Genomic DNA, 23,723 nt, shown 5'->3' with positions numbered 1-23,723 from the left:
CTGCAATCCAATATACACATGGAATTTTATTATGGAAAAATACGTAGCAGTCACACATTTCTGTTCAATGTTTAGCCTGCTGTGATTTCAGGTAGGGTTATTAATTCACATAAACGAGTGTACATGTTCCTGAAACTGTGTCAAACTGAAGTTTAACACTGCTTTGCATTTGAGTACTACTTTGCAAACTTTTAAAGAGTATTTCTGTTTTCTCCTTTATACTCACAACAGTTGAGAGAGAAAAATTATTGTTTTCAATTTTTTTTCCCTCACTCAAGCCTAAAGCAGGAGAAGGGACTTCAAGATCCCAGCAGCAGTTATTGGGAAAAGTGAGACAGACCCAGCTCTCCTGACAGCAAACTCCTGTTCCAGACAGAAAACAGTTGACGCTTTCAGTGTCAGTGAGCACCGAAGGGGCTGGGACCCAAGTCAATCCCAAACACCTCTGGGTGTGAAGGAGTCAGTGATCTAGAAGTGAACATTCTGGGGTTCTGGGGTGTCTGTCGGCTATCTGATCACACATGACGTCCACCTGCTTCCCACTGAGGGTTTTGCAGAGATCAGGCTTTCCTGTAGTAGCTGGTGCCGGGAGGGTCTGAGCCTGCGGCTCGTGCTCCGTCATCGGCGACGTGGTACACAGTCATCTCCGGTTACTGCTTTAATAGAGACACACACCAAAACCTATTCAACCCAAGTCCCATACTTGATGGAAAACATTTTCTCCTGAACCATTCAAAGGCAGAGCGACGCGAGGCTCATCGTGGCTCCCCCACGTGTCGACTCTAGCTCTAGTAATTCTCACTTCACTCCTTTTCCACGGCATCTTCAAACGTTGTAGGGCAGTGATCCTAACTTTGCTCTTTTTCTAATACAGAGGATCTCCCTTGTCATAGAACCTACACAAGACAGTGCGCCACGCCCAAGAAATCTGAACACCTGTGGCAGACAGCAGCGTAAAGCGGCCGTGCTTAAAGCCCTCGTTTCCTTAAATGACTCCCGTGGTCAGGAGGAGCACACTTTAAAACCCTGTCCTGTTGACTGGGACTGTTAAGGTTTCACGCAGGAGCATAAGTGAGAAGAAAAGATAGAAGCGGATATGGCTGCAGGATTCCCCAGGAACACGAAAGGACTTATAAAACAGAAGGCCCCTGGAATTCGGATATGGCTGCGGGATTCCCCAGTAACAAGGCCCCTGGAATTCCAGCTGTGGGAGGAACCTGGGCATGAGAAAAGCAGTACAGCAGCTTCCAGAAACAATCCAACCAAAGCACCCCAGGGGCCAGAGGGGCTCTGCGCTCTTTCCACTAAGGGATTCCACAGCCAAGATACAAACAGAGGAAAACGTGCACACACAAAGGGGTTTAGACAACAGGCACAGAAAGACACTGTGAAGCGTGCTCACCCATGGGGGTCTGGGCCATGACATCCGCTAGCCTGTGGGCAGCTCTGCTGCCCCCGCTCTGCGTGGAGGACGAGGAGGTGGTGGACGTGGTGGAGCCGTGGATGGCCTGACTGATCCAGTGCTCCACTTTGATGCTGCCCTGGCTGGAGGTCGGGGCGCCCTGGGAGTCCACCTGCACTGAGCCTTCATCTTCTGAGCCATAAGAGGTATCTGTGTAAGAAGAAAGGCAATTTGCTATATGTTGCAGCAAAAACAGGCACTACAATCTCAGTCCCTCCAACACAGATTTACTTCACGCAAGTCTGAACAGTTGTTTAATGACTTTTTGCCGTAGACACTCTTGAGAATTTAAACCACTTTTCAGATAATGAACCATTTATTTTAGCATAATGAATTTTGCTTCCAAAGCACCTTATACAAACATGCTATAAGATGTTTGATACTGTCATCTCAAAGATGCACTGACACATTTCCTCTACACAGCAGTTTGGGAAGAAACCAAGTGTTTTCTTGTGTCAGTCAGAAAGTGAGAGGGCAAGGGGAGGCGGAGGGCCTGTGCAGCTCTCAGGAGTCTCAGTGTGACTATGTTTAGCCCCGGTTAGTCCTGAGATGCTCTTCTGGGCTCTGATTTATTTCTACGTTGGTGTGTGTGTTAGATACCCTTGCAGGTGATTTTTGCATCTGTGTGTTAGTTACCCATAGAGCTGATTTGTTTCTACATCGGTGTGTTAGATACCCATGCAGGTGATTTCTGCGTCTGTGTGTTAGTTACCCATACAACTGATTTCTTTCTATGTCAGTGTGTTAGATACCCATGCAGCTGATTTATTTCTACATCGGTGTGTTCGATACCCATGCAGCTCTCTAAGGATCAAGACGCTGATGATGGTAACAGGAGGGAAAGCAGAATGTGCCTCACATAGAGCGGCCCCTCCACCTCCCCGCTTTCCTCTGGGGCACACAACAAACCCTCATGTTACATTTTGCACTCAAATCTATTCACCTTTACACTATTCGTTTCTTATACATTGTCATTATTGATTTTTCTATCTGTACAAATTGGATATCTTGGATTATGAGAAAATACATCCCTTTTTTCACTATAATTCGCGAGAACATTTTTCATTTAATAACTTTTCATGCAGCACCAAGGTTTTTGGGAATAAATTGCTGCTGTATTTGTTAAACTTCAACGTAAGAATGACACTCAGAATCCTACCTACAAGTGAGTGATGGGAGGCGCTGGCTCAGGTGAGCAGCTCCAGATCATTGGGTGAGAGAAGGAGTCACAGCAAATAATCTTAAGACACTGGTTTGCTTCTTAAAAGACAGTAAGGGCAAACAATATTCACACTTATTACCACTGTCACATGACTTACGCTGTTTGGGAATTTTTTAAAAAGTTTACTTGTTAGACAAGCAATAATATTAGGAGCCTGAAAATTCTCTATCATCTTGCTTTTTTTTCTTTTGAGACAGAGTCTTGCTCTGTTGCCCAGGGTGGGGTGCAGTGGTGTCATCTCTGCTCACAGTAACCTGTCACTCCCCGGCTCAAGTGATTCTCTTGCCTCAGCCTCCCAAGTAGCTGAGATTATAGGCAAGTGCCACCATGCCTGGCTCATTCTTGTATTTTTAGCAGAAACGGGGTTTCACCATATTGGCCAGGCTGGTCTCGATCTCCTGACCTCGTGACCTCATGATCTGCCTGCCTTGGCCTCCCAAAGTGCTGGGATTACAGGCATGAGCCACTGCGCCTGGCCGACCCTGCCTTTTAAGAAAACTTACACAATTTATATAAAAGTAAAAGTAAAACTGACACAGCCTTGAGACTTTTGAGAAAGGTACACAACCAGGTGTCCATTTGGAGCACAACCATCTCCCCAGAACGTCTTCTCAAAACCCTTTCCAATCTTTCATTCCTCACTCCCACCTACCTTTTCCAAGAAACCTGCAGAATAATGTGATATAGACACTCGACAGAATAGCAGCAAACCAAGCAAGCAGCATATGAAATGGATGATACAGCATGACCAGTGGTGACTAGAATTACACACCATGGGGACAGGAAGTCAGGTTGATTTAACATTCAAAACTGAATTAATGTCATACGCGGTAAAGAATTACGGAGTAGAACCGCGTGTTAATCTTAGGAGACATAGAAAAGTACTGACAAATTCAAGAGAACGAAACTCAACAAACCATGAATAGAAGGCAATTTCCTCAACCTGTTAAAGTACATTCCTGAAAAGCCACAGCTAACATTGTATTTAATGGTAAACAATAGAATGCGTTTTCCCTAAGATGGAGAACAAGACAAAGATGTCCCCTCTTGCCACTTTTATTCAACATTATCTGGCAGGTTCTAGCTGGTGAAATAAATTAACAAGTTTAGTAATAAAGACATCCAGATTAGAAAGGAATAAAAGTGTCTTTATTCATAGATGACCTGACTTTGGCATGTAGAAAATGGCAAGAAGTACACCAAAAATTACTAAAACAAAGTTTGATGGGATCATAGGACACAAGATAAAGATATACATATACTAGCAATAAAAAACCTGAAAATAAAATTAAGAAAATCGTTCCATTCACAATAGCATCAAAAGCAGAAGACATTCAGCTGAACTTCTAACAAAAAGGTGCAAAATGTGTACAATGACAACTATAAAACATTACGGAGAGACATTAAAGATCCAAATAAATGGAAACTAAATAAATGGAGGCAGATTCATGATCGTGAATTCGAAAACGCAGCATTATCAAGACAATTCTTCCAAAACTGTTCCATTAATTCAAGGCACTGCCTAATAAAATCCCAGAAGGCTGTGTGTGAAATGGAAAGCTTATTCTCAATTTTATCTGGAAATACAAAGGACCTACAATAGCCAAAATAAATTTGAAAAAGGGAAACAATGTTGGAAGACTTCACTATCTGATTTCAAAACTTTACATAAAGTCATAGTTATTAAGGCAGTGGTATTCGCACAAAAATAGATGTATACATCAAAGGAACAGAATTAAACTCAGAAATAAAGCCTTATATTTATGATTAATTTATTTTTGACAAAGGTCTCAAGACAATTCAGTAAAAGAAAGGTAGTTTGTTTTTTCAACAAATGTTGCAGTGGCAACTGGGTACCCACACACCAAAAAGAAAAACCGTGGGGGAAAGAATCCCCCAAACCAAACGAAAACAAAAATCCGACTTAGATCTTTACTGCACACACAAAAATTAACTCCAAATGGATCACAGACCTAAATGAAAGAACAGTAAGACCATGACACTTCTAAAACTCCCAAAGACACAACCCATGAAAATTAGTGAAATGGACTTCATTAAAATAGAAAACTAGTAAGTTTTAAAAGATGATTATCTCCCTATAACTAATGTAACAAATTACCTTGATCTTAGTGGCTTACAACAAGACAAATCTATTATCCTATTGATGAAGAAGTCAGAAGTGTAAAATCTAAGTGTCAGCAGAACTACGTTCCTTCTGGAGGCTTCAAAGGAGAATCCATTTCTTTACCTTTCCCAACTTTTAGAGGCCACCTGTGTCCCTGACTCATGGCCCCTCTTCATCTTTAAAGTGCATCAATCCAGTCTCCAGTTCTTTTCTCTTTTAAGGACCTTCTTGATTACAGTGGGTCTACCTACTTAAACCAGGATAATGGTCCCATCTCAAGATCTTAAATTAATCAGCTGCAAAATGCCTTTTAACCACTTCAGACAACAGGTTCATAAGTTCTGGGGAATAGGACCTGGGTATCTTGGGGGAAAGGCTTTGTTCTGTCTGCTACATAGTAGTTTGTTCTTTCACTGAGAAACGTTACATCTGTAAAACTCTTATATTCAGATTGCATAAGGCACCTGTAACCCATAAGATGACAACCAACCCATTTACAACATGAGCAAAAAATCTGAACATTTTACCAATATATACAAATGGCTATGAATAGGAATTAGCACATTAAAAGCTAATAAGCACATTAAAAATGCTTAGCATCATTCATTGTTGCAAAGTAAATACACAATGATATACCATTCCACATCAATTAGAATGACAAAAATAAAAATAACAGTAACTATTGGTGGTGATGATGTGGAGAAACTGGGATGAGCATATGCTGCTGGTGGAAATGTGAAATGGTGCAGTTATTTTGTAAATAATTTGGCAGTTTTTAAAAAGCTAAACCTAAACTTACAATAAGACTCAATCATGCTACTTGGCATCCACTTAAGATAAAAGAAATTATATGCATACACAAAGATATGTACATTAATGTCAATGGCAGCTGAATATGGAAACAATGAATAACCAACTGGTAAATGAATAAACAGAATGTGTCATATCTATCAAATAGAATATAAATAAATAATAAGAAATAAACTACTGGTGCATGGTACAGCAAGGACTTCAAAACAGGTAAAGGAGGCATAGAGAAGTGTGTACATTGTATGATTTTATATCATAAAATTATAAGATCATAAAAAAACCAAAAACCATAAAATCAGAGTAAAATATTCTATGATTTTATATTCTAGAAAATTTAGAGTGCACTGTTATGATTTCTAGGGTTCTTTTCCGTAGAGCTAACCTTTCATCTGATATCCTTTGCAATCAGCCAAGTACATTCTTTAGCACGTTTATAGTGTAGTTCTGCTGATAACACATTCTCTCAGCTTTCATATTTGGGAATGTGTTGTTTCACCCCTGTTTATAAAGGAGATTTTCCCTGGATATGAGTTGACAGGCCTTTCTCCTGCTTTTAGTGCTTTAAAAAAATGTCTTTCCATGGTCTTCTGGTCTCCACTGTATCTTCACATAAGTCACGCGTTTTTGAAATGCTTCTCTGGTATGTAACGTGTCTTTTCCTTCTGAGTCCTTTCAGGATCTCCTCTTAATCTTGGGATTTCAGTACTTTGGCTATCATGAACTCGGATGTGCTTCTTGCTATACTTGTTCTGCTTGGAGTTCACTGAACTTCTCGGGGCCGGACACAGGTGTTTGACATCAATCTGAGAAAATTTTGACTCCTGTTTTCAAAGGTTCTTGCTCTTCTCTCTCTTTTCCTTCTTGTATTACAAGTATATTGACGTATCACAGGAGCTTGAGGTTCTGTTGGCTTTCCTTTCATTTTGTTTCTCTGGGCTTCACTTTGGTTAATTCCTTTTCATCTCCCTTCGAGCCCACAGACTTCATCTTCCTTCTCCAACCTGTTAAGCCCATCAGCGCCATTTCATCTCAGTGTCATATTTTCCAGCTTCATAGTGATGTCTCATGTATACCCTATATATGCACAGCGTCTCCTATCATGGACATTGCCTACCAGACTGGTACATTTGTCACAACTGATACTTCTACAGTGAAACATCATTACCACTCCAACTCCATCATTCACATCAGGGTTCATTCTTGGTGTTGTACAATATATGGCTCTGGACAAATGCATAACATGTATCCACTATTACAGTATCATACAGAGATCACATGATACTAAAAACTCTCCTGCTCTGCCTATTCATCCCTGCCTCCCCCTGGCAACAACTGATCTTCTTACAGTCTCCATAGTCTTGCCTTTTCCAGGATGTTGTAAAGCTGGAATCATACAACAACCTTTTCAGATTGCTTCTTTCACTTAGCAATATGCCCTTTAAGTTTCCTCCGTGTCTTTTTATGGATAGCTCATTTATTTTCAGCCTCAAATAATATCCCATTGTCTGGATGTACCACAGCTCACTTATACATTCACCTACTGAGGGGCATTTTGGTTGCTTCCAAGTTTTGACATCTATGAATAAGGCTGCTCTAAATATCTACTTGCAGGCTTTTGTGTGTAGACATAAGTTTTCAACTGCTTTGAGCAAATGCCAAGGAGTGTAATTGCTTTATCATATGGTAAGAGTATAGTTAGTTTTGTAAGAAACCACCAATCTGTCTTCCTAAAGGCTGTTCTATTTTTATTAAGACCCGCCATGAATGAGAGAGAATTCCCACAGCTCCACATCTTCACAGGCTTTGGTGTTGATAGTGTTCTGGATTCTGGTGTAGTGATATCTTACTGTTGCTTTCATCTGCATTTCTCTATGACACGTGATGTGAAGCATCATCTCATACGTCGATTTGCCATCTCTATATCTTCTTAGATGAGGCATCTGTTAGTCTTTGACCCATTAATGTGATGAATTACGTTAATTGGCTTTTCAATGTTAAACCGGCTTTGGATACGTGAAATTCCATGTGGTTTTAGTGCACAATTTTTGCTAGATTTGCTAATATTTTATTGAAGATTACTGCATCTATGTTCATGAGAGATGTTCTGTAGTTTTCTTGTAATATTTTGTTATTAAAATGGTATTTGATATTAAAATGATGCTGGCTCTATAGAATGAGTTAAGAAGTATTCCTCAGCTTCTATGTTCTGAAAGAGATTGTAGATAATTGGTATAATTTCTTCTTAGATATTTGGTAGAATTCACCAGTGAACCCATCTGGGCCTGGCACTTCCTGTTTTGAAAGGTTATTAACCACTGATTCAATTTAACAGATACAGGCCCATACAGATCGTTTCTTCCTGTTCAAATTTTGGCAAATTCTGTCTTTAAAGAAATTGGTTCATTTCATCCACGTTATCAAATTTGTGGCCATAGAGTTATTCATAATTTTTATTATCCTTTTAATGTCCATGGGATCTGTAGTTATGTCCCTTATTTCATTTCTGATATTGGTAATTTATCTGCTGTATTTCTTTTTCTTGTTAGAGGCTTACAGATTTTCTCTCAAAGAACCAGCTTTTGGTTTCATTGATTTTTCTCTACTGATATTCTGTTTTCAATGTATTGATTTCTGCTCTTTCATTATTTGTCTCCTGCTTAGAATTTAATTGGATGTTCTTTTTCTAGTTTTCGAAGGTGGAAGCTGATTGATTTTAGATCTTATTTTTAACGTATGCATTTAAATCTATAAATTTCCCTATAAACATTACTGTCACTGCAGCTCACAAATTTTAACAAGTTTTCATTTTCATTTACTTCAAAAATTCAAAGAAATCTTCAGGTTTCTTCCTTGAACAATGTATTATGTATAAGTGTACTGTTTAATATCCTAATATATTTTCCAGTCGTCCATTATTGATTTCTACTTTACTGTGGTTGAGAACATACTTGTTTGATTCCTATTCTTTTAAATGTGTTAAGGTGTGTTTAATGGACCACAACATGGTATGTCTTGGTGAATGTTGTGTATTCTGCTGCTGTTGGAGGAAATAGTCTATAAACTTCAGTTACATACAGTTGACTGAGGATGCCGATTTCAATTTTGTCCTTACTGCTTTTCTGGCTACTGAATTGGTCCATTTCTGATAAAGGGGTGTTAACGTCTCCAACTATAATAGTGGGTTAATTATTTCTCCTTGAAGTTTATCAGTTTTTACTTTGGAATTCTGATACTTTGTTAGCAAAAGTACATTTAAGGATTGTTACATCTTCTTGGAGTATTGACCTCTTTATTACGTAATAGTCATCTCTGGTAACTTTCCTTGATGTAAAGTCGACTCTGTCTAAAATTAATATCACCACTTCCATTTTTCAAAATGAGTGTTGGCCGGGCACGGTGGCTCATGCCTGTAATCCCAGCACTTTAGAAGGGCAAGGCAGAATGATCACCTGAGGTCAGGAGTTCAAGACCAGCCTGGCCAACACGGTGAAATCCCATCTGTACAAAAATAGAAAAAATAAATAAATTACCCAGGCATGACGACAAATGCCTGTAATCCCAGCTACTCGGGAGGCTGAGGGAGAATCACTTGAACCTGGAAGGCAGAGGTTGCAGTGAGATATCAGGCCATTGCACACCAAAAAATTAGTGTTAACATTTATATCTTTTGCCATCCCTTTACTGTTGATCTATATGTATGTCTTTATATCTAAAGTGGATTTCTTATAGATAATATATAGTTCGGTGCATTTGGACTGACATTGAAAGTAATAATATACAGTTGAATTAACATCTACCATATTTGTTACTATTTTCTATTTGTTGCCCTTGTTCTTTGTTTTTGTCTTTCACTTTTTTTTCCTTGTGGTCTTTATTGAGCATATTCTATGATTTATTTTCTTTCCTTTCTTAGCATATCAGTTACTTTTTTTTTTTTTTTTAAGTGGCTGCCTTGGAATTTGCAATATAAATTTACAAGTAACCCAAGTCCACTTTCAAATGACACTACACTGGTTTCTTGATAATGCAAGCACACTATAATAACAAAATAACCCTAATTCCTAATTGCTCTCTCCCATCCCTTGGGTATCACTGCTCTCATTCATTTCACTTATATTTAAGTGTGTGTATATGACATATACATAAGCATATAATACAGTATATTTACCGTCGCTATTATGAATGAACTGTTAAGTTAGATCTGTTAAGAAAAATGAAAGATTTTCTTCTACCTTCACTATTTCTTCTTTAATGCTTTTTGTTTTTCTATTTATTTTTTTAAACAGACAAGGTCTTTCTCTGTTGCCCAGGCTGGAGTGGAGCAGCATCATTATAGCTCACCGCAGCCTTGAACGGGATCCTGGGCTCAAGAAGTGACCCGTCTCAGCCTCTCAAAGTAGCTGGCACTATAGGTGTTGGCCACCACGTTTGGCTTTTTTTTAATGAGACAGAGTCTCACAACGTTGCCCAGGCTGGTCTCAACTAAGCGGCCTCCAGCTCTACTCCCATCTTTGCCTCCCAGAGTGTTAGGATGACAGCTGTGAGCCCTGTAAACAGACTGTGCTCTTCCTTTCTTTGTGCACAGCTGAGTTACTGACCTCTACTATTTTCTCTAGAGAACTTTGAACATTTTTTGCAAGGCAGGTCTACCGGCAACAAATTTTTCAATTTTTGTCGGAGAAGGTCTTTTCTTTTTCTTCACTTTTGAAAGATAATTTCACAGAGTATAGACTTCTAGGTTAATGGAATTTTTTTCCTCTCAATAGTTTAAATACTTCACTCCACTTCTTGCTTTCATGGTTTTTGAGGGGAAGTTGAAAATAATTCTTATCTTTGATCCTCCATAGGGAAGGAGATTACTCTGGTTTCTTTGCTTTTTAATCTTTGATTCACCATAGTTTCAATATTTTATGCCCAAATAGAGTTTATTTTTGTTTTGTTTTTGTCGTCATCGTTTTTACATTTATCCTTCTTGGTGTTTCTTGAGCTTCCTGGATCTATGGTTTGGTGTCTGGCATTAATCTGAGGAAATTCAGCTATTACTGTTACAAATATTTCTTCTGTTCCTCTTTCTTCCCCCTTGTATTACCGTTATGCATATTTTATGCCTCTGTGGAAGTCCCATAGTGCTTGGATACTCCGTTCTTTTTTGCTTTTCAGCTCTGGAGGTTGGAGTTGGGTATTTCCCTTTCTCCCAGGTCAGAAGGCTCTGATAAAATCCCACCAGGTTAGTCTCCACTTAACTAGCTTCTCAGGAAGGTGGACCTAGTGAAGAGTGCACTTGCATATTGAAAAATGATTCCTATTCTCTTTCCCCTGTAGTAAGTATGAGGGGATTTTTCTCTGATGTTTACTTCGAGAACCTGATTGAGCTTCTGATGATACAACTCACAAAAGCATGAGACCCATATGCACAGGCCTCCTGGAGGTTTTAACTCTCAGACGTGGCCACACCTCACCACAGCAATTTGTCAATTCCAGTTCAGGGTTTCCAATCCCAGCGTGGGTTCCTTGGAGCATTGTGCTCCAGTGTATGGTGATTCATCTGCTTTACCTGTCCAGCCAATCTGGGGACAGTGGCTTGCCGGTGACCTCACGTCTCTTGCAGATTTAAGAAGAGCTGCTGATTTTTCAGTTTGCTCAGCTTTTTACCTGTGAGGAGGGAGTGACAATTCTCAAGATTATCGTGTACAGAACCTGAAATTCCCCAACTGCATTATAGTGAAAAGTGTCTTCCCTTCCTCTGGCTCAAGAATTAAAATATTTTCATTCTCTGACACGTTGTACTCTGATTCCCTAAATATTTATAATTGCAGATTTAAAAACTCAGTTTTCTGCTGTATCAGACATGTAGACTGGCACTTTCCAACAGAATTATGAGAGTCCTGTTATAGAACTTGAAACCTTCCTTGTAGCCTCATAACCTTCCTTGTAGCCTCATATAAATATATAAACAGGTATAATTAATTTTACTGGTATATTTTTAACTCAAAATGCTCATGCTATACTTGCAATAAGAAATACAAATAGGCCGGATGCGGTGGCTCAAGTCTGTAATCCCAGCACTTTGGGAGGCCGAGGCGGGTGGATCACGAGATCGGGAGATCGAGACCATCCTGGCTAACACGGTGAAACCCCGTGCCTACTAAAAATACAAAAAATTAGCCAGGCGTGGCAGCGGGCAGCAACTTGGGAGGCTGAGGCAGGAGAATGGCATGAACCCGGGAGGCGGAGATTGCAGTGAGCCGAGATCACACCACTGCACTCTAGCCTGGGCAACAGAGCTAGACTCCGTCTCAAATTAAAAAAAAAAACAAATACAATATTTTCTATTTTTTATATTAACTGGCATGTCTTTCACGCAGCAAATCCAGTTCAGACCAGGCACACGTCATGTGCTCAGCCGCCGCATGTGGTGAGTGACAGAGACCATCCTGCATGTGTGTGCACTTTTTACTGCCTTTTTCTTGACCACAGATTCTACCCCCCGTTTCTCTGTGTATGCGGTGATTATTTGCTGAATATTACACATTGTGGGTAACTTGTTGAGCACACTCAGGATCCCTAACCTCCCTCTGAAGCTTTCCAGCTCTTGTTTTAGCAGTTAGCACAGGCACGGCTGGGTCATCGTGACATGGGCAGGCTTGGTTGGATTCGCTGTTGGTGTGAATCTGTGGAGAGCTCCCATCCTGCACCCACTTGGGTCTCCCCCTCCTGGACGTGGTAAGATGGCCATGCTCCGCCCACACCTGAGCTTTCTCTGATCTCCCCCTCCCGGACATGGTAGGACGGCCATGCTCCGCCACACCTGAGCTCTCTCTGATCTCCCCCTCCCGGACATGGTAGGATGGCCATGCTCCGCCACACCTGAGCTCTCTCTGATCTCCCCCCCTCCTGGACGTGGTAGGGTGGCCATGCTCCGCCACACCTGAGCTCTCTCCGAGCTCCGCCTTCTGGATGTGGTAGGATGGCCATACTCCGCCCACACCTGAACTCTCGGCACCACGGTCTGCAGGTGTTCTCCAGAGGGCAAGTGTACTGTGGGTGCATCTCATTCATTCTCCTGCCCTCGCCCTCAGGTTCTGGCTGGTACAGCTGTGGTCACAGACTAAAAACAGCCACCTCATTCGTTTTGTGCAGTTTTACAGTTGTTTAGGGCAGATGGGTGATTTGGGTCCCTGTTCTCTCATCATGGCTAGAAGTAGTTTTGGCAAATTATTCTTTTATCTTTACATTCGGAAACTAAAGGAAAGTTTCACCCATAGAATACTAGCGTTGCGACAATCCTAATGAGAGTTTCTCCAGAAACTAGGATCCAGGTCAGCAGCCAGTCATTTCATAGAAGATAAACTTCAAGAACATTCTCTGAAGGGCAATGAAACTGAGTAAGATCTAACCACTGTTACCAACAACCAAGAAAAATAGGTAAGAAAATGCAGCTAAGATTTGGATCAAGTAAGTACGGTAATAAACATGCAAACTATCGCTAAGCACAAATAGGCTGGGAGTAAAAAATTTTTATGACATTGACATTTACAATTTTACAAAACTGCCCCATATGATATATCAAGAGGACTCCTGATGAAAATTTACAAAGGATGCTTTATGGCTGATATAAAACTGTTGGTCAAATCCAAATATTTCACAAAAATAACATTTCAAATAATATTCTTTTATATTTTGCAGACATCTGTACAAGGAGGTTATTCATCACACATGACCCAGTAACATTTGTCAGCGGTTGGATTCAATACGAGAAATAAGCAAATAACCGTAACCGCACTGTTTCTTCCATTTCAAAGTCTTTTCTCTTATACAAAGTGGTCAAGAAAAATGCCCGTTGCCTTACATACTGGTTAGTGCCAAAAATTTGGTTTAAAATATTTCAACCCTTGAAATGTTTTACGTCCATGTTGTTAGTTACACAAAGAACACATACAAATACAATTATTTTGCCATAAGTTTTGGCAAATTATAACCATTAACTAAACAAACAGGAGTAAGCATGTTATTTTTGAGATAGGGTCTTGCTCTGTTGCCCAGGCTGGAGTGCAGTGGCACGATCATGGCTCACTGCACCCTGATCCTCCCACTCCAGCCTCCCGAGCAGCTGGGACCACAGGCACACACCACCATTCCTGGCTGATTTCTGTATGTTTTGCAGGGATGGGCTTTGGAATGTTGCCCAGGCTAGTCTCAAATGCTGGGAACTCAAGCAATCTGCCTGCCTTGGCTTCCCAAACTGCTGAGGTTAGAGGCATGAGCCACCATGCCTGGCCTAATCATTTTTAAAGAGTCTGCATTTGTTATCGTTATTTTTTTCTAATTGAGATGGGGGTCTTGCTCTGTTGCCCCGGCTGGAGTGCAGTGGTGCCATCTCAGCTGACAGCAACCTCTGCCTCCCGGGCTCAAGTGATTCTCCCACCTCAGCCTCCCAAGTAGCTGGGACTACAGGTGCACACCACCAGGCTCAGCTAATTTTTTGTACTTTTGGTGAAGACAAGATGTACAAAAGGCATTTCTGTACATTTTGCCATGTTGTCCAGGCTGACCTTGAACCCTTGGGCTCAAGCCATACACCTGCCCTGGGTTCCCAAATTACTGGAGTTATAGGCATGAGCTATCGTGCCCAGTCCTTCATTATGTGCTGTGGCTTAATATTAAAATAAGGAAAGGGAGGAGCCCAAGGGAGCACGTTGGCAGAAAGGGCTCCCTTGTCAACAACTTGCTAGCATGGCATTCACTCCCTTGCCTGGCTGGCACTGCGTTCTTTCGATGAAGAACACGTTATGTGTCAATGAGAAACAGAAACGACATAGGAACACCCTGTCTCTACAAACACTTAAAAATTAGCTGGGTGTGGTGGCGAGCACCTGTGGTCCCAGCTGCTTGAGGTTGAAGTGGGAGGACCGCGTGAGCCCAGGTGGTCACAGCTGCAGTGAGCCAAGAGCTGCCATCATGATGCTGAATTCCAACCTTGGTGACAGAGCAAGACCTTGTCTCAAAACAAAAAGCAACGAAAACCCAAAATGATGCACTCTAAGTTCTGTCCTTTAAATTCCAGTACCTTCATTTGTAAAGGTATGTAAAGGTGAAACTCAGGAGCTGCCTGTAGTAATGTGGACGTACGCTTGACCTCAGCTCTGATCTGAAGCACGTCCTTCTGTCTCACTGCTTGCCAAGACTAAGCTAAATTTCAGAAGTAAAAATACTCCCGAAAATGTTGTACATTTTCAACTATTCGTATTGTACCTTAAGTTTCTTTGGTATTGGAGCAAAAATACTGGGTCATTTAAAGTGATATGTAGCTTCAACGTGGGATGTAAGGTGATTCAGGTCCTTTGAGAAGACAAGCTTGCAACAACGGCATGAATAATGTTGGAATCAAAATCACAGAAACTAAACACCAAATAGCATAGGTTCAATCCGTGTCTCTAACAAGTATCTGGATAACTAAACTTTCTGCTTTACTTGGGTGTGAAGATCATGAAATGTAGTTTATAATTATTTGGGCAGAGAAAAGAGAGAATTGGGGTAGTTATGTAAAATTCAAGATTAAAGAAAAGCAGTATTATATAGCAGAAATATAAATTGGCTATTACCTTCAGTAATTTAGATCAGGGGTTGGCAGGTCCCTGCACCAAATCTGGTCCGTTGTTCTTGTAAATAAAGTTTTATTGGTACACAGTCATACGCACTTGCTGTCACCCATGGCTGAGGGCAGAGTTGAGTGGTTGTGAGAGACCTTATGGCCTGCAGGAACTAAAATACTAGCTGGCACCTTGCAGGCAAAGTTTATGACCTGATTCGGGTAGCTGCCTAAACTGTCCAATTCGCTTGTTCTAAAACAATCCAATAATGTAGCACACTTATCTGAAGATTTGAGAATATGCATGCAACAGCCTAATCAGAAGAAAAGTCCAATTCCACCCATAGGGTTACAAACTCTTCCCTTTTCCCTACAAGGAATTAAATGAATAAAACTGTGTGAGATTTTACTGGTATGTATCATATGTATCAATCTTGATGAAAAGTTAAAAATGTGTATTTATACAGATACATAGTGTTACTTTTCATACACTGTTTTCGGACTTCTGGTTCACAAAATCTGCATTTCTGCACCATGATTTTGAAGGCAAAAACCCAACTTCTGGGCTAGCGGTCAATTCTGAGGCGCCCAGCATGTTCAGGAGGCAGCGTCGGGGAGCGTGTCCCTTACCTGGAGGGGTGTAGGCGTCCATGGAGGTCTACACGACCAGGGACCTGCGTTTGGAAGGCATAGGCACCGCCATCTTCTGCTCTTTGTGTCTGGCCAGAGCCGCCTGGACAGCTTCCGTGTGGACGTCTGAAATGGAGAGAGCTCAGTCACTCAGTGCTCAGCTTAGGTCCCAGAGGCCAAGCTGCACCCTCCTCTCTGTCCCCGCAGCACGGTTCATCCACCTTCTGAAACTCACCAACAGATGGGTGGGTGAGGAAAGAAAATCAGTGTTTACAGTTCCATAAAGACATTAAAATTTATTCACAGACTTTTAATTATTCATTTTATTAACTGTAGAATCCATATCCGCAAGCAAACACTGGGTGTAAACTGCACTGAGATTTTTCTTTTTAGGGTGAATGCACCTTGATCTTTGGAGATTCTTTGTAGGTCACACGTTTGAGCCTCCAAATCCTTTCACTGTACCGTTGAGAGGCGTGTGCACGCCTCGCACCCCAACTCACACAGCCACGGTCGCAGCTCAGCTCAACACCGGCCATGGGCCAGGACTGTGTTGGCTATGGATATGGTTTGGCTGTGTCCCCACCCAAATCTCAACTTGAATTCTACATCCCAGAATCCCCATGTGTCGTGGGAGGGACTTAGGGAGAGGTAACTGAATCACTGGGTCCCGTCTTTCCTGTGCTATTCTCGTGATAGTGAATAAGTCTCATGAGATCTGATGGCTTATCGGGGTTTCCGCTTTTGCTTCTACCTCGTTTTCTCTTGCTGCTGACATGTAAGAAGTGCCTTTCGCCTCCCACCATGATTCTGAGGCCTCCCCAGCCATGCGGAACCGCAACGCCAACTAAATCTTTTTCTTCCCAGTTTCGGGTATGTCTTTATCAGCAGCATGGAAATGGACTAAAACAACCATTAAGACATTTTGTGGCTATTAACCCATTACATTAATTCCACACATTCACTGAATGCCTTCTCTGTAAGTCCTTACGGGTTGGGGTCGCAGTGGTGATAAGGCAGACAGTCTCATGGCATCTCACGCAGGCCACTTCTTAAGGGATGAGACAAGTGATAGATGGGCTAGAGAATTAAAGCAGAGACAGATGCAGCAGCAACTCCAAACTGTGAAGCCAGGGAAGAACCCTCTTAACACAGAATCGGAACAACAGGAATGAAACATACCGGCTGTCAAGACGAGAATCTTCGAGACACAGGCAAAAATCCGCTCAAAGGCCCTAAACTGTCAGTGAGAACGGTGTTAGCAGAATAAAACCACCACCACCAAAAATGGCCAGCGTGAGTGAAGACGAGTTGGGGCAGTTTTCTCTGAAGCTGCGAGAATGATCCCACTGAAAGAGAATCAGACGTGGCTTTCTGGCTTAAAACCCCCAAGCTGCCACCTGAGACAGGACCCAGACCCTCAGCATCACGCCCACAAGCAGCTCATCGCACTGCTTGGTCTTGTCAGCCTTTGTGCACACTTCTCTCCCTAACTAGATAAAGAGCCTGGTCATCTGGCCACTATTTCTAATTCCCAGGTCAAAAACCATTATGTGACTGACTTGGCTCATGGCCGAAAACTGAAGGGATCAATGAGGTGACAGTCCACTCACTTCCACAAATCGCTTTTTGTTTTGCATATTCTCCGTTTTAAACTTTTTGGATGTAATTTCAAAGACACAGAAAATCTGCAAGACCAGCGTAGTGAATTTCCACATAACTTACCAGGCTCAACTTAGGCCCAACTGCTCCTATCTTACATCACTGCTTTCCCCCCTCCCCCATGAATTTTCTAAGTCAAATGAAAATAAATATCAGATACTATATCCTTCCATACCTAAATGTTTCAATGTATTTCCTAAACACAAGGATATGCTCTCACATTCACTTTCCTCAAGATCCGGAAATTTAACTGTCATATACAAAGTTCACTTTCAAATGCTGTCAACTGTCTCCATAATTTTCTTACTTTGTCTTCTTCTACGATCCAATCCAGGATGATGAATTGATTTGTCATGTGATTTTTACCCGTCCAGCATCCAAGTTTCTCAGGTTTTGTGTTTCCTGAAATTGGAAATGTTAAAGAATACAGGTCAGTTATTTCACAGCTTGTCCTTTATTTTGGTATCTTCCGGACTAGACTCAGGAGTATGCATTTTAGCAGGGACACCGCAGAAGTCTGTCTTACGTGACAATGTTAACATCGGCAACTCAGTGAAGGTGGTGCTTAAGTGCCTCCAAAGCAAAGATGCTACTTCTCGCGTTGAAATTAAGATTTGGGAGGAGACACCCTGACACTATGTGCATATTCTGTTTTCCATGAATTCTCCACTACTAGTTTTAGCATCCACTGATTTCCTGTCATTCCTTCTAAATCATTAGATCTTCCATATTCACTGAAAAATAATTTTATCTTTCAGCATTCATTTACATATGTCCATATATACTCACGGAGTCTGGCTTCGTGGGTTATGATTCATAGTTACAATGGTTTGTTCTGTTGCTCAACTGGTCCCAGATTTGACACCGGATTCCCCAGCCCTTAGACCAGGGCTCCTTCTAGTGAAGAACGGAGTTTGGAAGCTAAGAGTGGGCACCGGGTGCTGCTGGGCATTGCCGGCAAGTAGAACACACACACGCATGTACACGCATGTGCACCCACACCCATCCACAGGCACTTCTATCCCTGTCTACATCTGTCGGGAGCCACCAGCTGATACTTGTACCTCCTGCTGCAACCTAATCCCACGTGATCCATTCCAGGCTTTGGCCTTTTCTTATTTCTACCTCTTACCAAGAAAGAAACCTGGCACCTGCAGCACTCAATATATTCACTGATTTATTAAGCTTATTTGCTTAAGTCTGGAGATACAGAAATGCTTTCAGAATTGCTATCTAATACCACGGTGAAAAATCTATCGAGTTCAGTGCTCATTTGTAATTATTTTTTCATTGTTTTTTTGGAAGGTAGGGAGTACAAAGTATACACAGTGAAATGTTCAGATCTTGAGTACACTTGGCGCATTTCGATAAATGGAAATCTATTACCCTAATCAAATCTTTTGCATCAAAGTTCCCACAAGTCCCCTCCCAGTCAATCCCAGCCCTCAAGAGACAGCCACTGTTCATTCTCGAGGAGTGTTCTTGGCGCTCTTCCGTCACCCGAGACTCGCATAGATTCTCCGTTGTCACATGGACTCCACGGCGTGGTGTTCACTCTCTGCTCAGTTCAAGGCTCCTGGAACTCATCCCCGTTGTCTGTTTTGGTTTCAGCATTTTGTACGTTTTTCCTGCTGGGAACTAGGACAATGTATGAATATATCAGAATTTGCTCATGTTTCTCCAGATGAGAGAGATTTATGTTGTTTCCAGTTCTTGGCTATGACAATTTACTCTGGAGATAATGTGCATTCTTTTACAAGGACACACATTTTCTGCTCTCCTTGGTGAACGTCTACAGCATACCTGCTGGGCCATATGGTAAGTGTACACATTTTAAAGAAACTGCCACATTTGCTGAAGTGGCTGTGCCATTTTAAGTCTCCATCAGTCTGAGATCCAGTCTGTCATATCTTCACCAGCACCTGCTACTGTCCTCCCTTCTCCACTCTTGTGAAGGGGAACCTCGCGGGTTTAAGTTGTACTTACCCAATGACTCCCTGGTGAGCACCTCTCATGGGCCACTGGGCATCTGTATACATCTGTTGCGAAGAGTCCATCTTGCATGCTTGCAAAATTCACACCATTTCTGGTTGTTTGTACATTTCCTAAAATGTTCTAAATAAGGCCCTGTGTCTTCTGTACATCAAGCATCTCCCCCTGCTTCCAAGTCTTTATGCCTTTTAGTTCTCCTAACTAACTTCACGGACGAGGGCCCCAGTGTGCACCATGCGAACCTGAAGCACGGAGAATGGCCATGCTCCCGACACCCCTGACTGTGGGCAGAGCTCCCCGGCTGCCACCACCGAGGAGGGGGGTCAGCTCTTGTTTTTCAGGAGTGGCCTTTATCAAACGGAGAAAGTTCCCTTCTGTTCCTGATGTGATAGGAAATTCGTATAAGGACTATTAAATTTCAACAGATGTTTTCCAGTGTCTACCGGGAGGATAAAATGGGTTTTCTGCTTTATTTTTTGTTAATATGGTGAATTACATTGATTTTTGAATGATGAGCCAAATGTGCAATGCAAAACTACAGATCATGAGAACAAACTCTAAGTGTTCATGGTATTCTTATCCCTTTTACATATTTCTGGGTTTGATTTAGTAAGAATTTGTTCAAAGCTTTGGCATCTGTATGTCAACAAGAGTGAAAGGCGTGAGATTTTGCCTCACATGCAAACTAACAAAGGGGGCCAGCACCACCCCAATGCACTGAAAGAGCCAGGACATTTCCAGGCCAGAAACAAAGGGCTTGTCACACACAGTGGGGCAGCAGGACCCACTCACCCCTGTCGATATTCAGGATCACACAGTGGGGCAGCAGGACCCACTCGCCCCGGTCAATACTCAGCAACGTCCTGTATCCCTGTACAACGACAAGATGTTATTTAGGCAAAACAAAATTAACGATCATGTCAAGAACTGCTTACATTTTTCTCTTCTGAGAAAATTTGTTTTTAGCAACCATGGCTCTCAAGGCACTCACTTGCACATTATACATAATACTGCTTGTGGCCAAAGTCATGGTACCTTCCTATTCTTATTTACCAAGAGTTCTGAAAGGTGAGTATTTTAAAGAGAAAAGAGGTATGTGGCTTACCCCAGGCTAAGGAGTGAGTTAGCTGGACAATTCTTGTGAAATATGTGCTTTTTCTAATTAGAAAATCTGAGAACAAGGTATCAGTGTGAGTCTGTTATCTCCATGAAGGAGTGAAATGGATGCTGGGAAATTGAAGGAGCTTCAGAACGGGAATCTCACAACCTCAAATGGGGAGACCAGCAATTGGGAAAGCAGTCACTCTGATTCATGGAGTTTTCGGAGATTCACGTCCACTCCGTCCTGCATTTGAGCGACTTTTCTTCTTGTGATGTGGACCCGATAGAAGAGAGGTCCCACGTAGACATTCGGCATTTGTGAGGGTCTGGCACCGTGACTCACTTCTACAGATTTAACATGTTTGTGTATAAATTACAATGGCTCAACTCTATAAAAACTGATAGCAGTTATGGATCAATTCCCTCATTTCTCACTTGGGCCACACTTCCTGTTTCTGCAAGAACATATCGCTTGGCTAGAAGGCACGATGTTGACATTGAAAGGAAAAAGGACCTTGTATAAAAATGATGTAGAGAATTCTTCTCAAAGGCCACTGGGACACACACTGTGTTGGTGACCAGCTGTCTACCGGCGCGGCAGCGAGAGAGACAGAGCTGCACGCGTGAGCAGTCACAGCTCCCGTGACCCACACCAAGACCCCCAGGGTGATGAAAGGCCAACCAGCAGCCTTGGAACGTACACTTCCTTCCCAAAATAGCTTCCCGAGAAACAACAAACAGTGATAATTGCAGGCATTTCTATGACTGGGAAGCAAGAAACCCTCCCAGTCCTGTTCCTTCTACACCACATCCAGAACAGGCGTACACCCGGTGTAGAAAGCTCCCAAGGCCTGAACAGATCATTCGATTCTAATTCAGACTGACCTAATCTCTGCAGTGCAGTCCTACAAACAGACTTTCCAAAAGTTACCAAACCACTACCTCAAACCTCATGCTTTCTCTGCTTCGAAAGAGGACATGCGGCTCGGTTTATACAGCCACCAGCACACACACAGGGTATTATCTTATTGCCCTTCAGTGCCAAGAAGAATCCTGTGGTCTCTCACAGTAAAAACAAAACCACAGCCACCACAACCCAGCTTTTCAAGTTGCAGGGAGTTTTACAGCCTCTTTCTATGTCGTCTTCCTTTTTGCCCCAAACTGGATATTCTTTTTACTTTCTCCTTATTTCCTGAATATAATTTGATCAATATAATCAAAGTGCTTGTGTTAGAAGCAACTTTACTTAAAAAGAATTCAAAGAACTACATCAAAATATTAAGAGTAGCCATTTCAGGGTGACAAGAGAACAATATATTGTTTTTGTTCATTATTTCCAACATTTGCGAAGTTTTTTGCCTTGAGTGTAGTCACTTTTGCAATCAGAGGTTACAGTGCTTGATGGAATGAGGCCATGAAGCGCACACACCACCGAGTTTCTAACACAGAGCAATCTGTGAGGAAGGATGGAGACACAGGAAAGGTTCATTTTAAAGCAATGCAAGTGTTTTTTTCATAAAGGCAAAAGACGTTTTTTAAAGTGTTTGTATCATACACAAGTCTGCTAAATTTGGTCAAAAAACAGAGAAAACAGTAACAGAAGAACACTTTAGCCCACAAGGAGACCAGCACACCCAGCTCGAGACCACTCCAGATGAGGCGTGGAGAGTGGTTTCCTCACAGCTGACCCACAGGATCGGGTAACACAAGCAGAAGGGAAACATGGGGACCACAGAGACATCAGACTGTGGACTTCATAGCAAGAGACAGCAACACAAACTAGCGGAGTAATTAAAAACTATGGTAAAAAGAGGTCCACATTCTATTTTAACCTGAAATCAGTGGCACGGGGACCACCACACCACCCTGCAGTTGCCTCCTCCCTCCCCCACACACAGCAGCCTCCTGGGACAACATCCTACTTCCAACTTGCAGTTGCCTCCCGTCCCACCCCCCCACAGTGGCCCCCTACGACAACATCGTACTTCCACCCTGCAGCTGCCTCCCATCCCCAACACACAGCAGCCTCCTGGGACAACCTCCTACTTGCCGGCCACAGCCTGGAGCCCCCAAAGCATGGAGGGGCTTAGCGAGCCACACAACATTCCCCCTTCACACCTGGGAAGTCAGCCCCTCACTGAAGTGGGTCCTGCGCCCACCAGCTGTGCACGATCAGAGGTGTGAGGTTATGGACCTGGTCACCAACTGTGCAGAGAGGCGTGAGGTCATGGACCTAGTCGCCCGTTGTGCACGATCAGAGGTGTGCAAGGTTCCAGACCTGGTCACCTGCTATGCACAATCAGAGGTGTGAGGTGATGGACCCGGTCACCCGCTGGGTATGAATAGAGGTGTGGGTGGTTAGTGACCTGGTCACCAGCTCTGCACAATCAGAGCCATGTGAAGTTACAGACCTGGTCACCAGCTGCACCCAATCAGAAGCTTTTGAGGTTAGGGACCTGGTCACCTGCTGTGCACAGAAGTGTGAGGTTATGGACCTCGTCACCCGCTGTGCATGATCAGAGGTGGGCCAGGTTAGGGACCATGTGCGTGGTGATGGACCTGATCAGCAGCCAAGACACCTGACGTTTCCAGTGTCATCCCGGCTTCTTTCAAAACTGGAAAAGTCTTCAGATATTTCCCAAAAGCTTGTCCATCTTTGAAAACGATATGCGTGTGCACAGGTGATACCGATGACTGAAGATTGAAGTTTAGAGCATTCCAGCCCCATGCCCATGTCCCATCCCATCTGCGAAAACTTGAGCACAAACATCTCCCTCTCTGAAGCTCCCTGAACCCTGTGGCAGGCCTGAGACTCAGGTCCAGTGTCCTGTCAGTTACACTGAACAAAATGTAATTCAACACTGGCCATGGGCCCTGTGCTTTAAAAACCACATATAAATCTCCCAAAGAACTACAATCTATGAAAGCTTTCATGGCTAGTATTTTAGGAAGACTGATCAGTCTTGACCTAAATCAAAGCCGACACTGCCCAAATTCACTCTAACCCCAGCTTCGTGCACAGGCAGCCATCGCCTGGCCGTCAGGGTGACCAGCAGCCTGGGCACAGACAGGACCAGCGCCGGTCCCTCCCTGCACCTTAAGGGGGCTTCTGAGCTGCTGTCCATGATCA

General features: G+C 42.6%; 1 protein-coding gene and 1 long non-coding RNA gene across 42 annotated transcripts in view; one reads left to right on the top strand and one right to left on the bottom strand.

Moving 5' to 3' along the window:
- Positions 1-23,723, bottom strand: part of LOC139361271 (disco-interacting protein 2 homolog C-like) — a 170,529-nt gene that overhangs the window by 40,323 nt on the left and 106,483 nt on the right. For 9 of the 41 annotated variants that reach the window (XM_071089845.1, XM_071089846.1, XM_071089844.1 and 6 more), the window contains 2 exons: positions 15,839-20,363; positions 1,403-1,612 (listed from right to left, as the gene is read on the bottom strand). In XM_071089845.1, the coding sequence (XP_070945946.1) occupies positions 1,403-1,612; positions 15,839-15,860 (232 nt within the window). In that variant the 5' untranslated portion in view covers positions 15,861-20,363. Of the gene's footprint in view, positions 1-1,402; positions 1,613-15,838; positions 22,498-23,723 lie in introns of those variants that run through there. The other 32 variants (XM_071089877.1, XM_071089874.1, XM_071089875.1 and 29 more) reach the window with 22 other exon arrangements.
- LOC139361273 (uncharacterized) lies at positions 1,610-16,152 on the top strand. The gene is made up of 3 exons (XR_011618825.1): positions 1,610-13,044; positions 13,306-13,474; positions 15,755-16,152. It is a non-coding gene; the product is annotated as an uncharacterized lncRNA (long non-coding RNA).

This window comes from Macaca nemestrina, unplaced genomic scaffold, assembly GCF_043159975.1.
Source record: "Macaca nemestrina isolate mMacNem1 unplaced genomic scaffold, mMacNem.hap1 Scaffold_122, whole genome shotgun sequence".
Taxonomy (NCBI): domain Eukaryota; kingdom Metazoa; phylum Chordata; class Mammalia; order Primates; family Cercopithecidae; genus Macaca; species Macaca nemestrina.
Note: the sequence above shows the minus strand (reverse complement) of the source record. Positions and strands in the feature narration are given on the sequence as shown.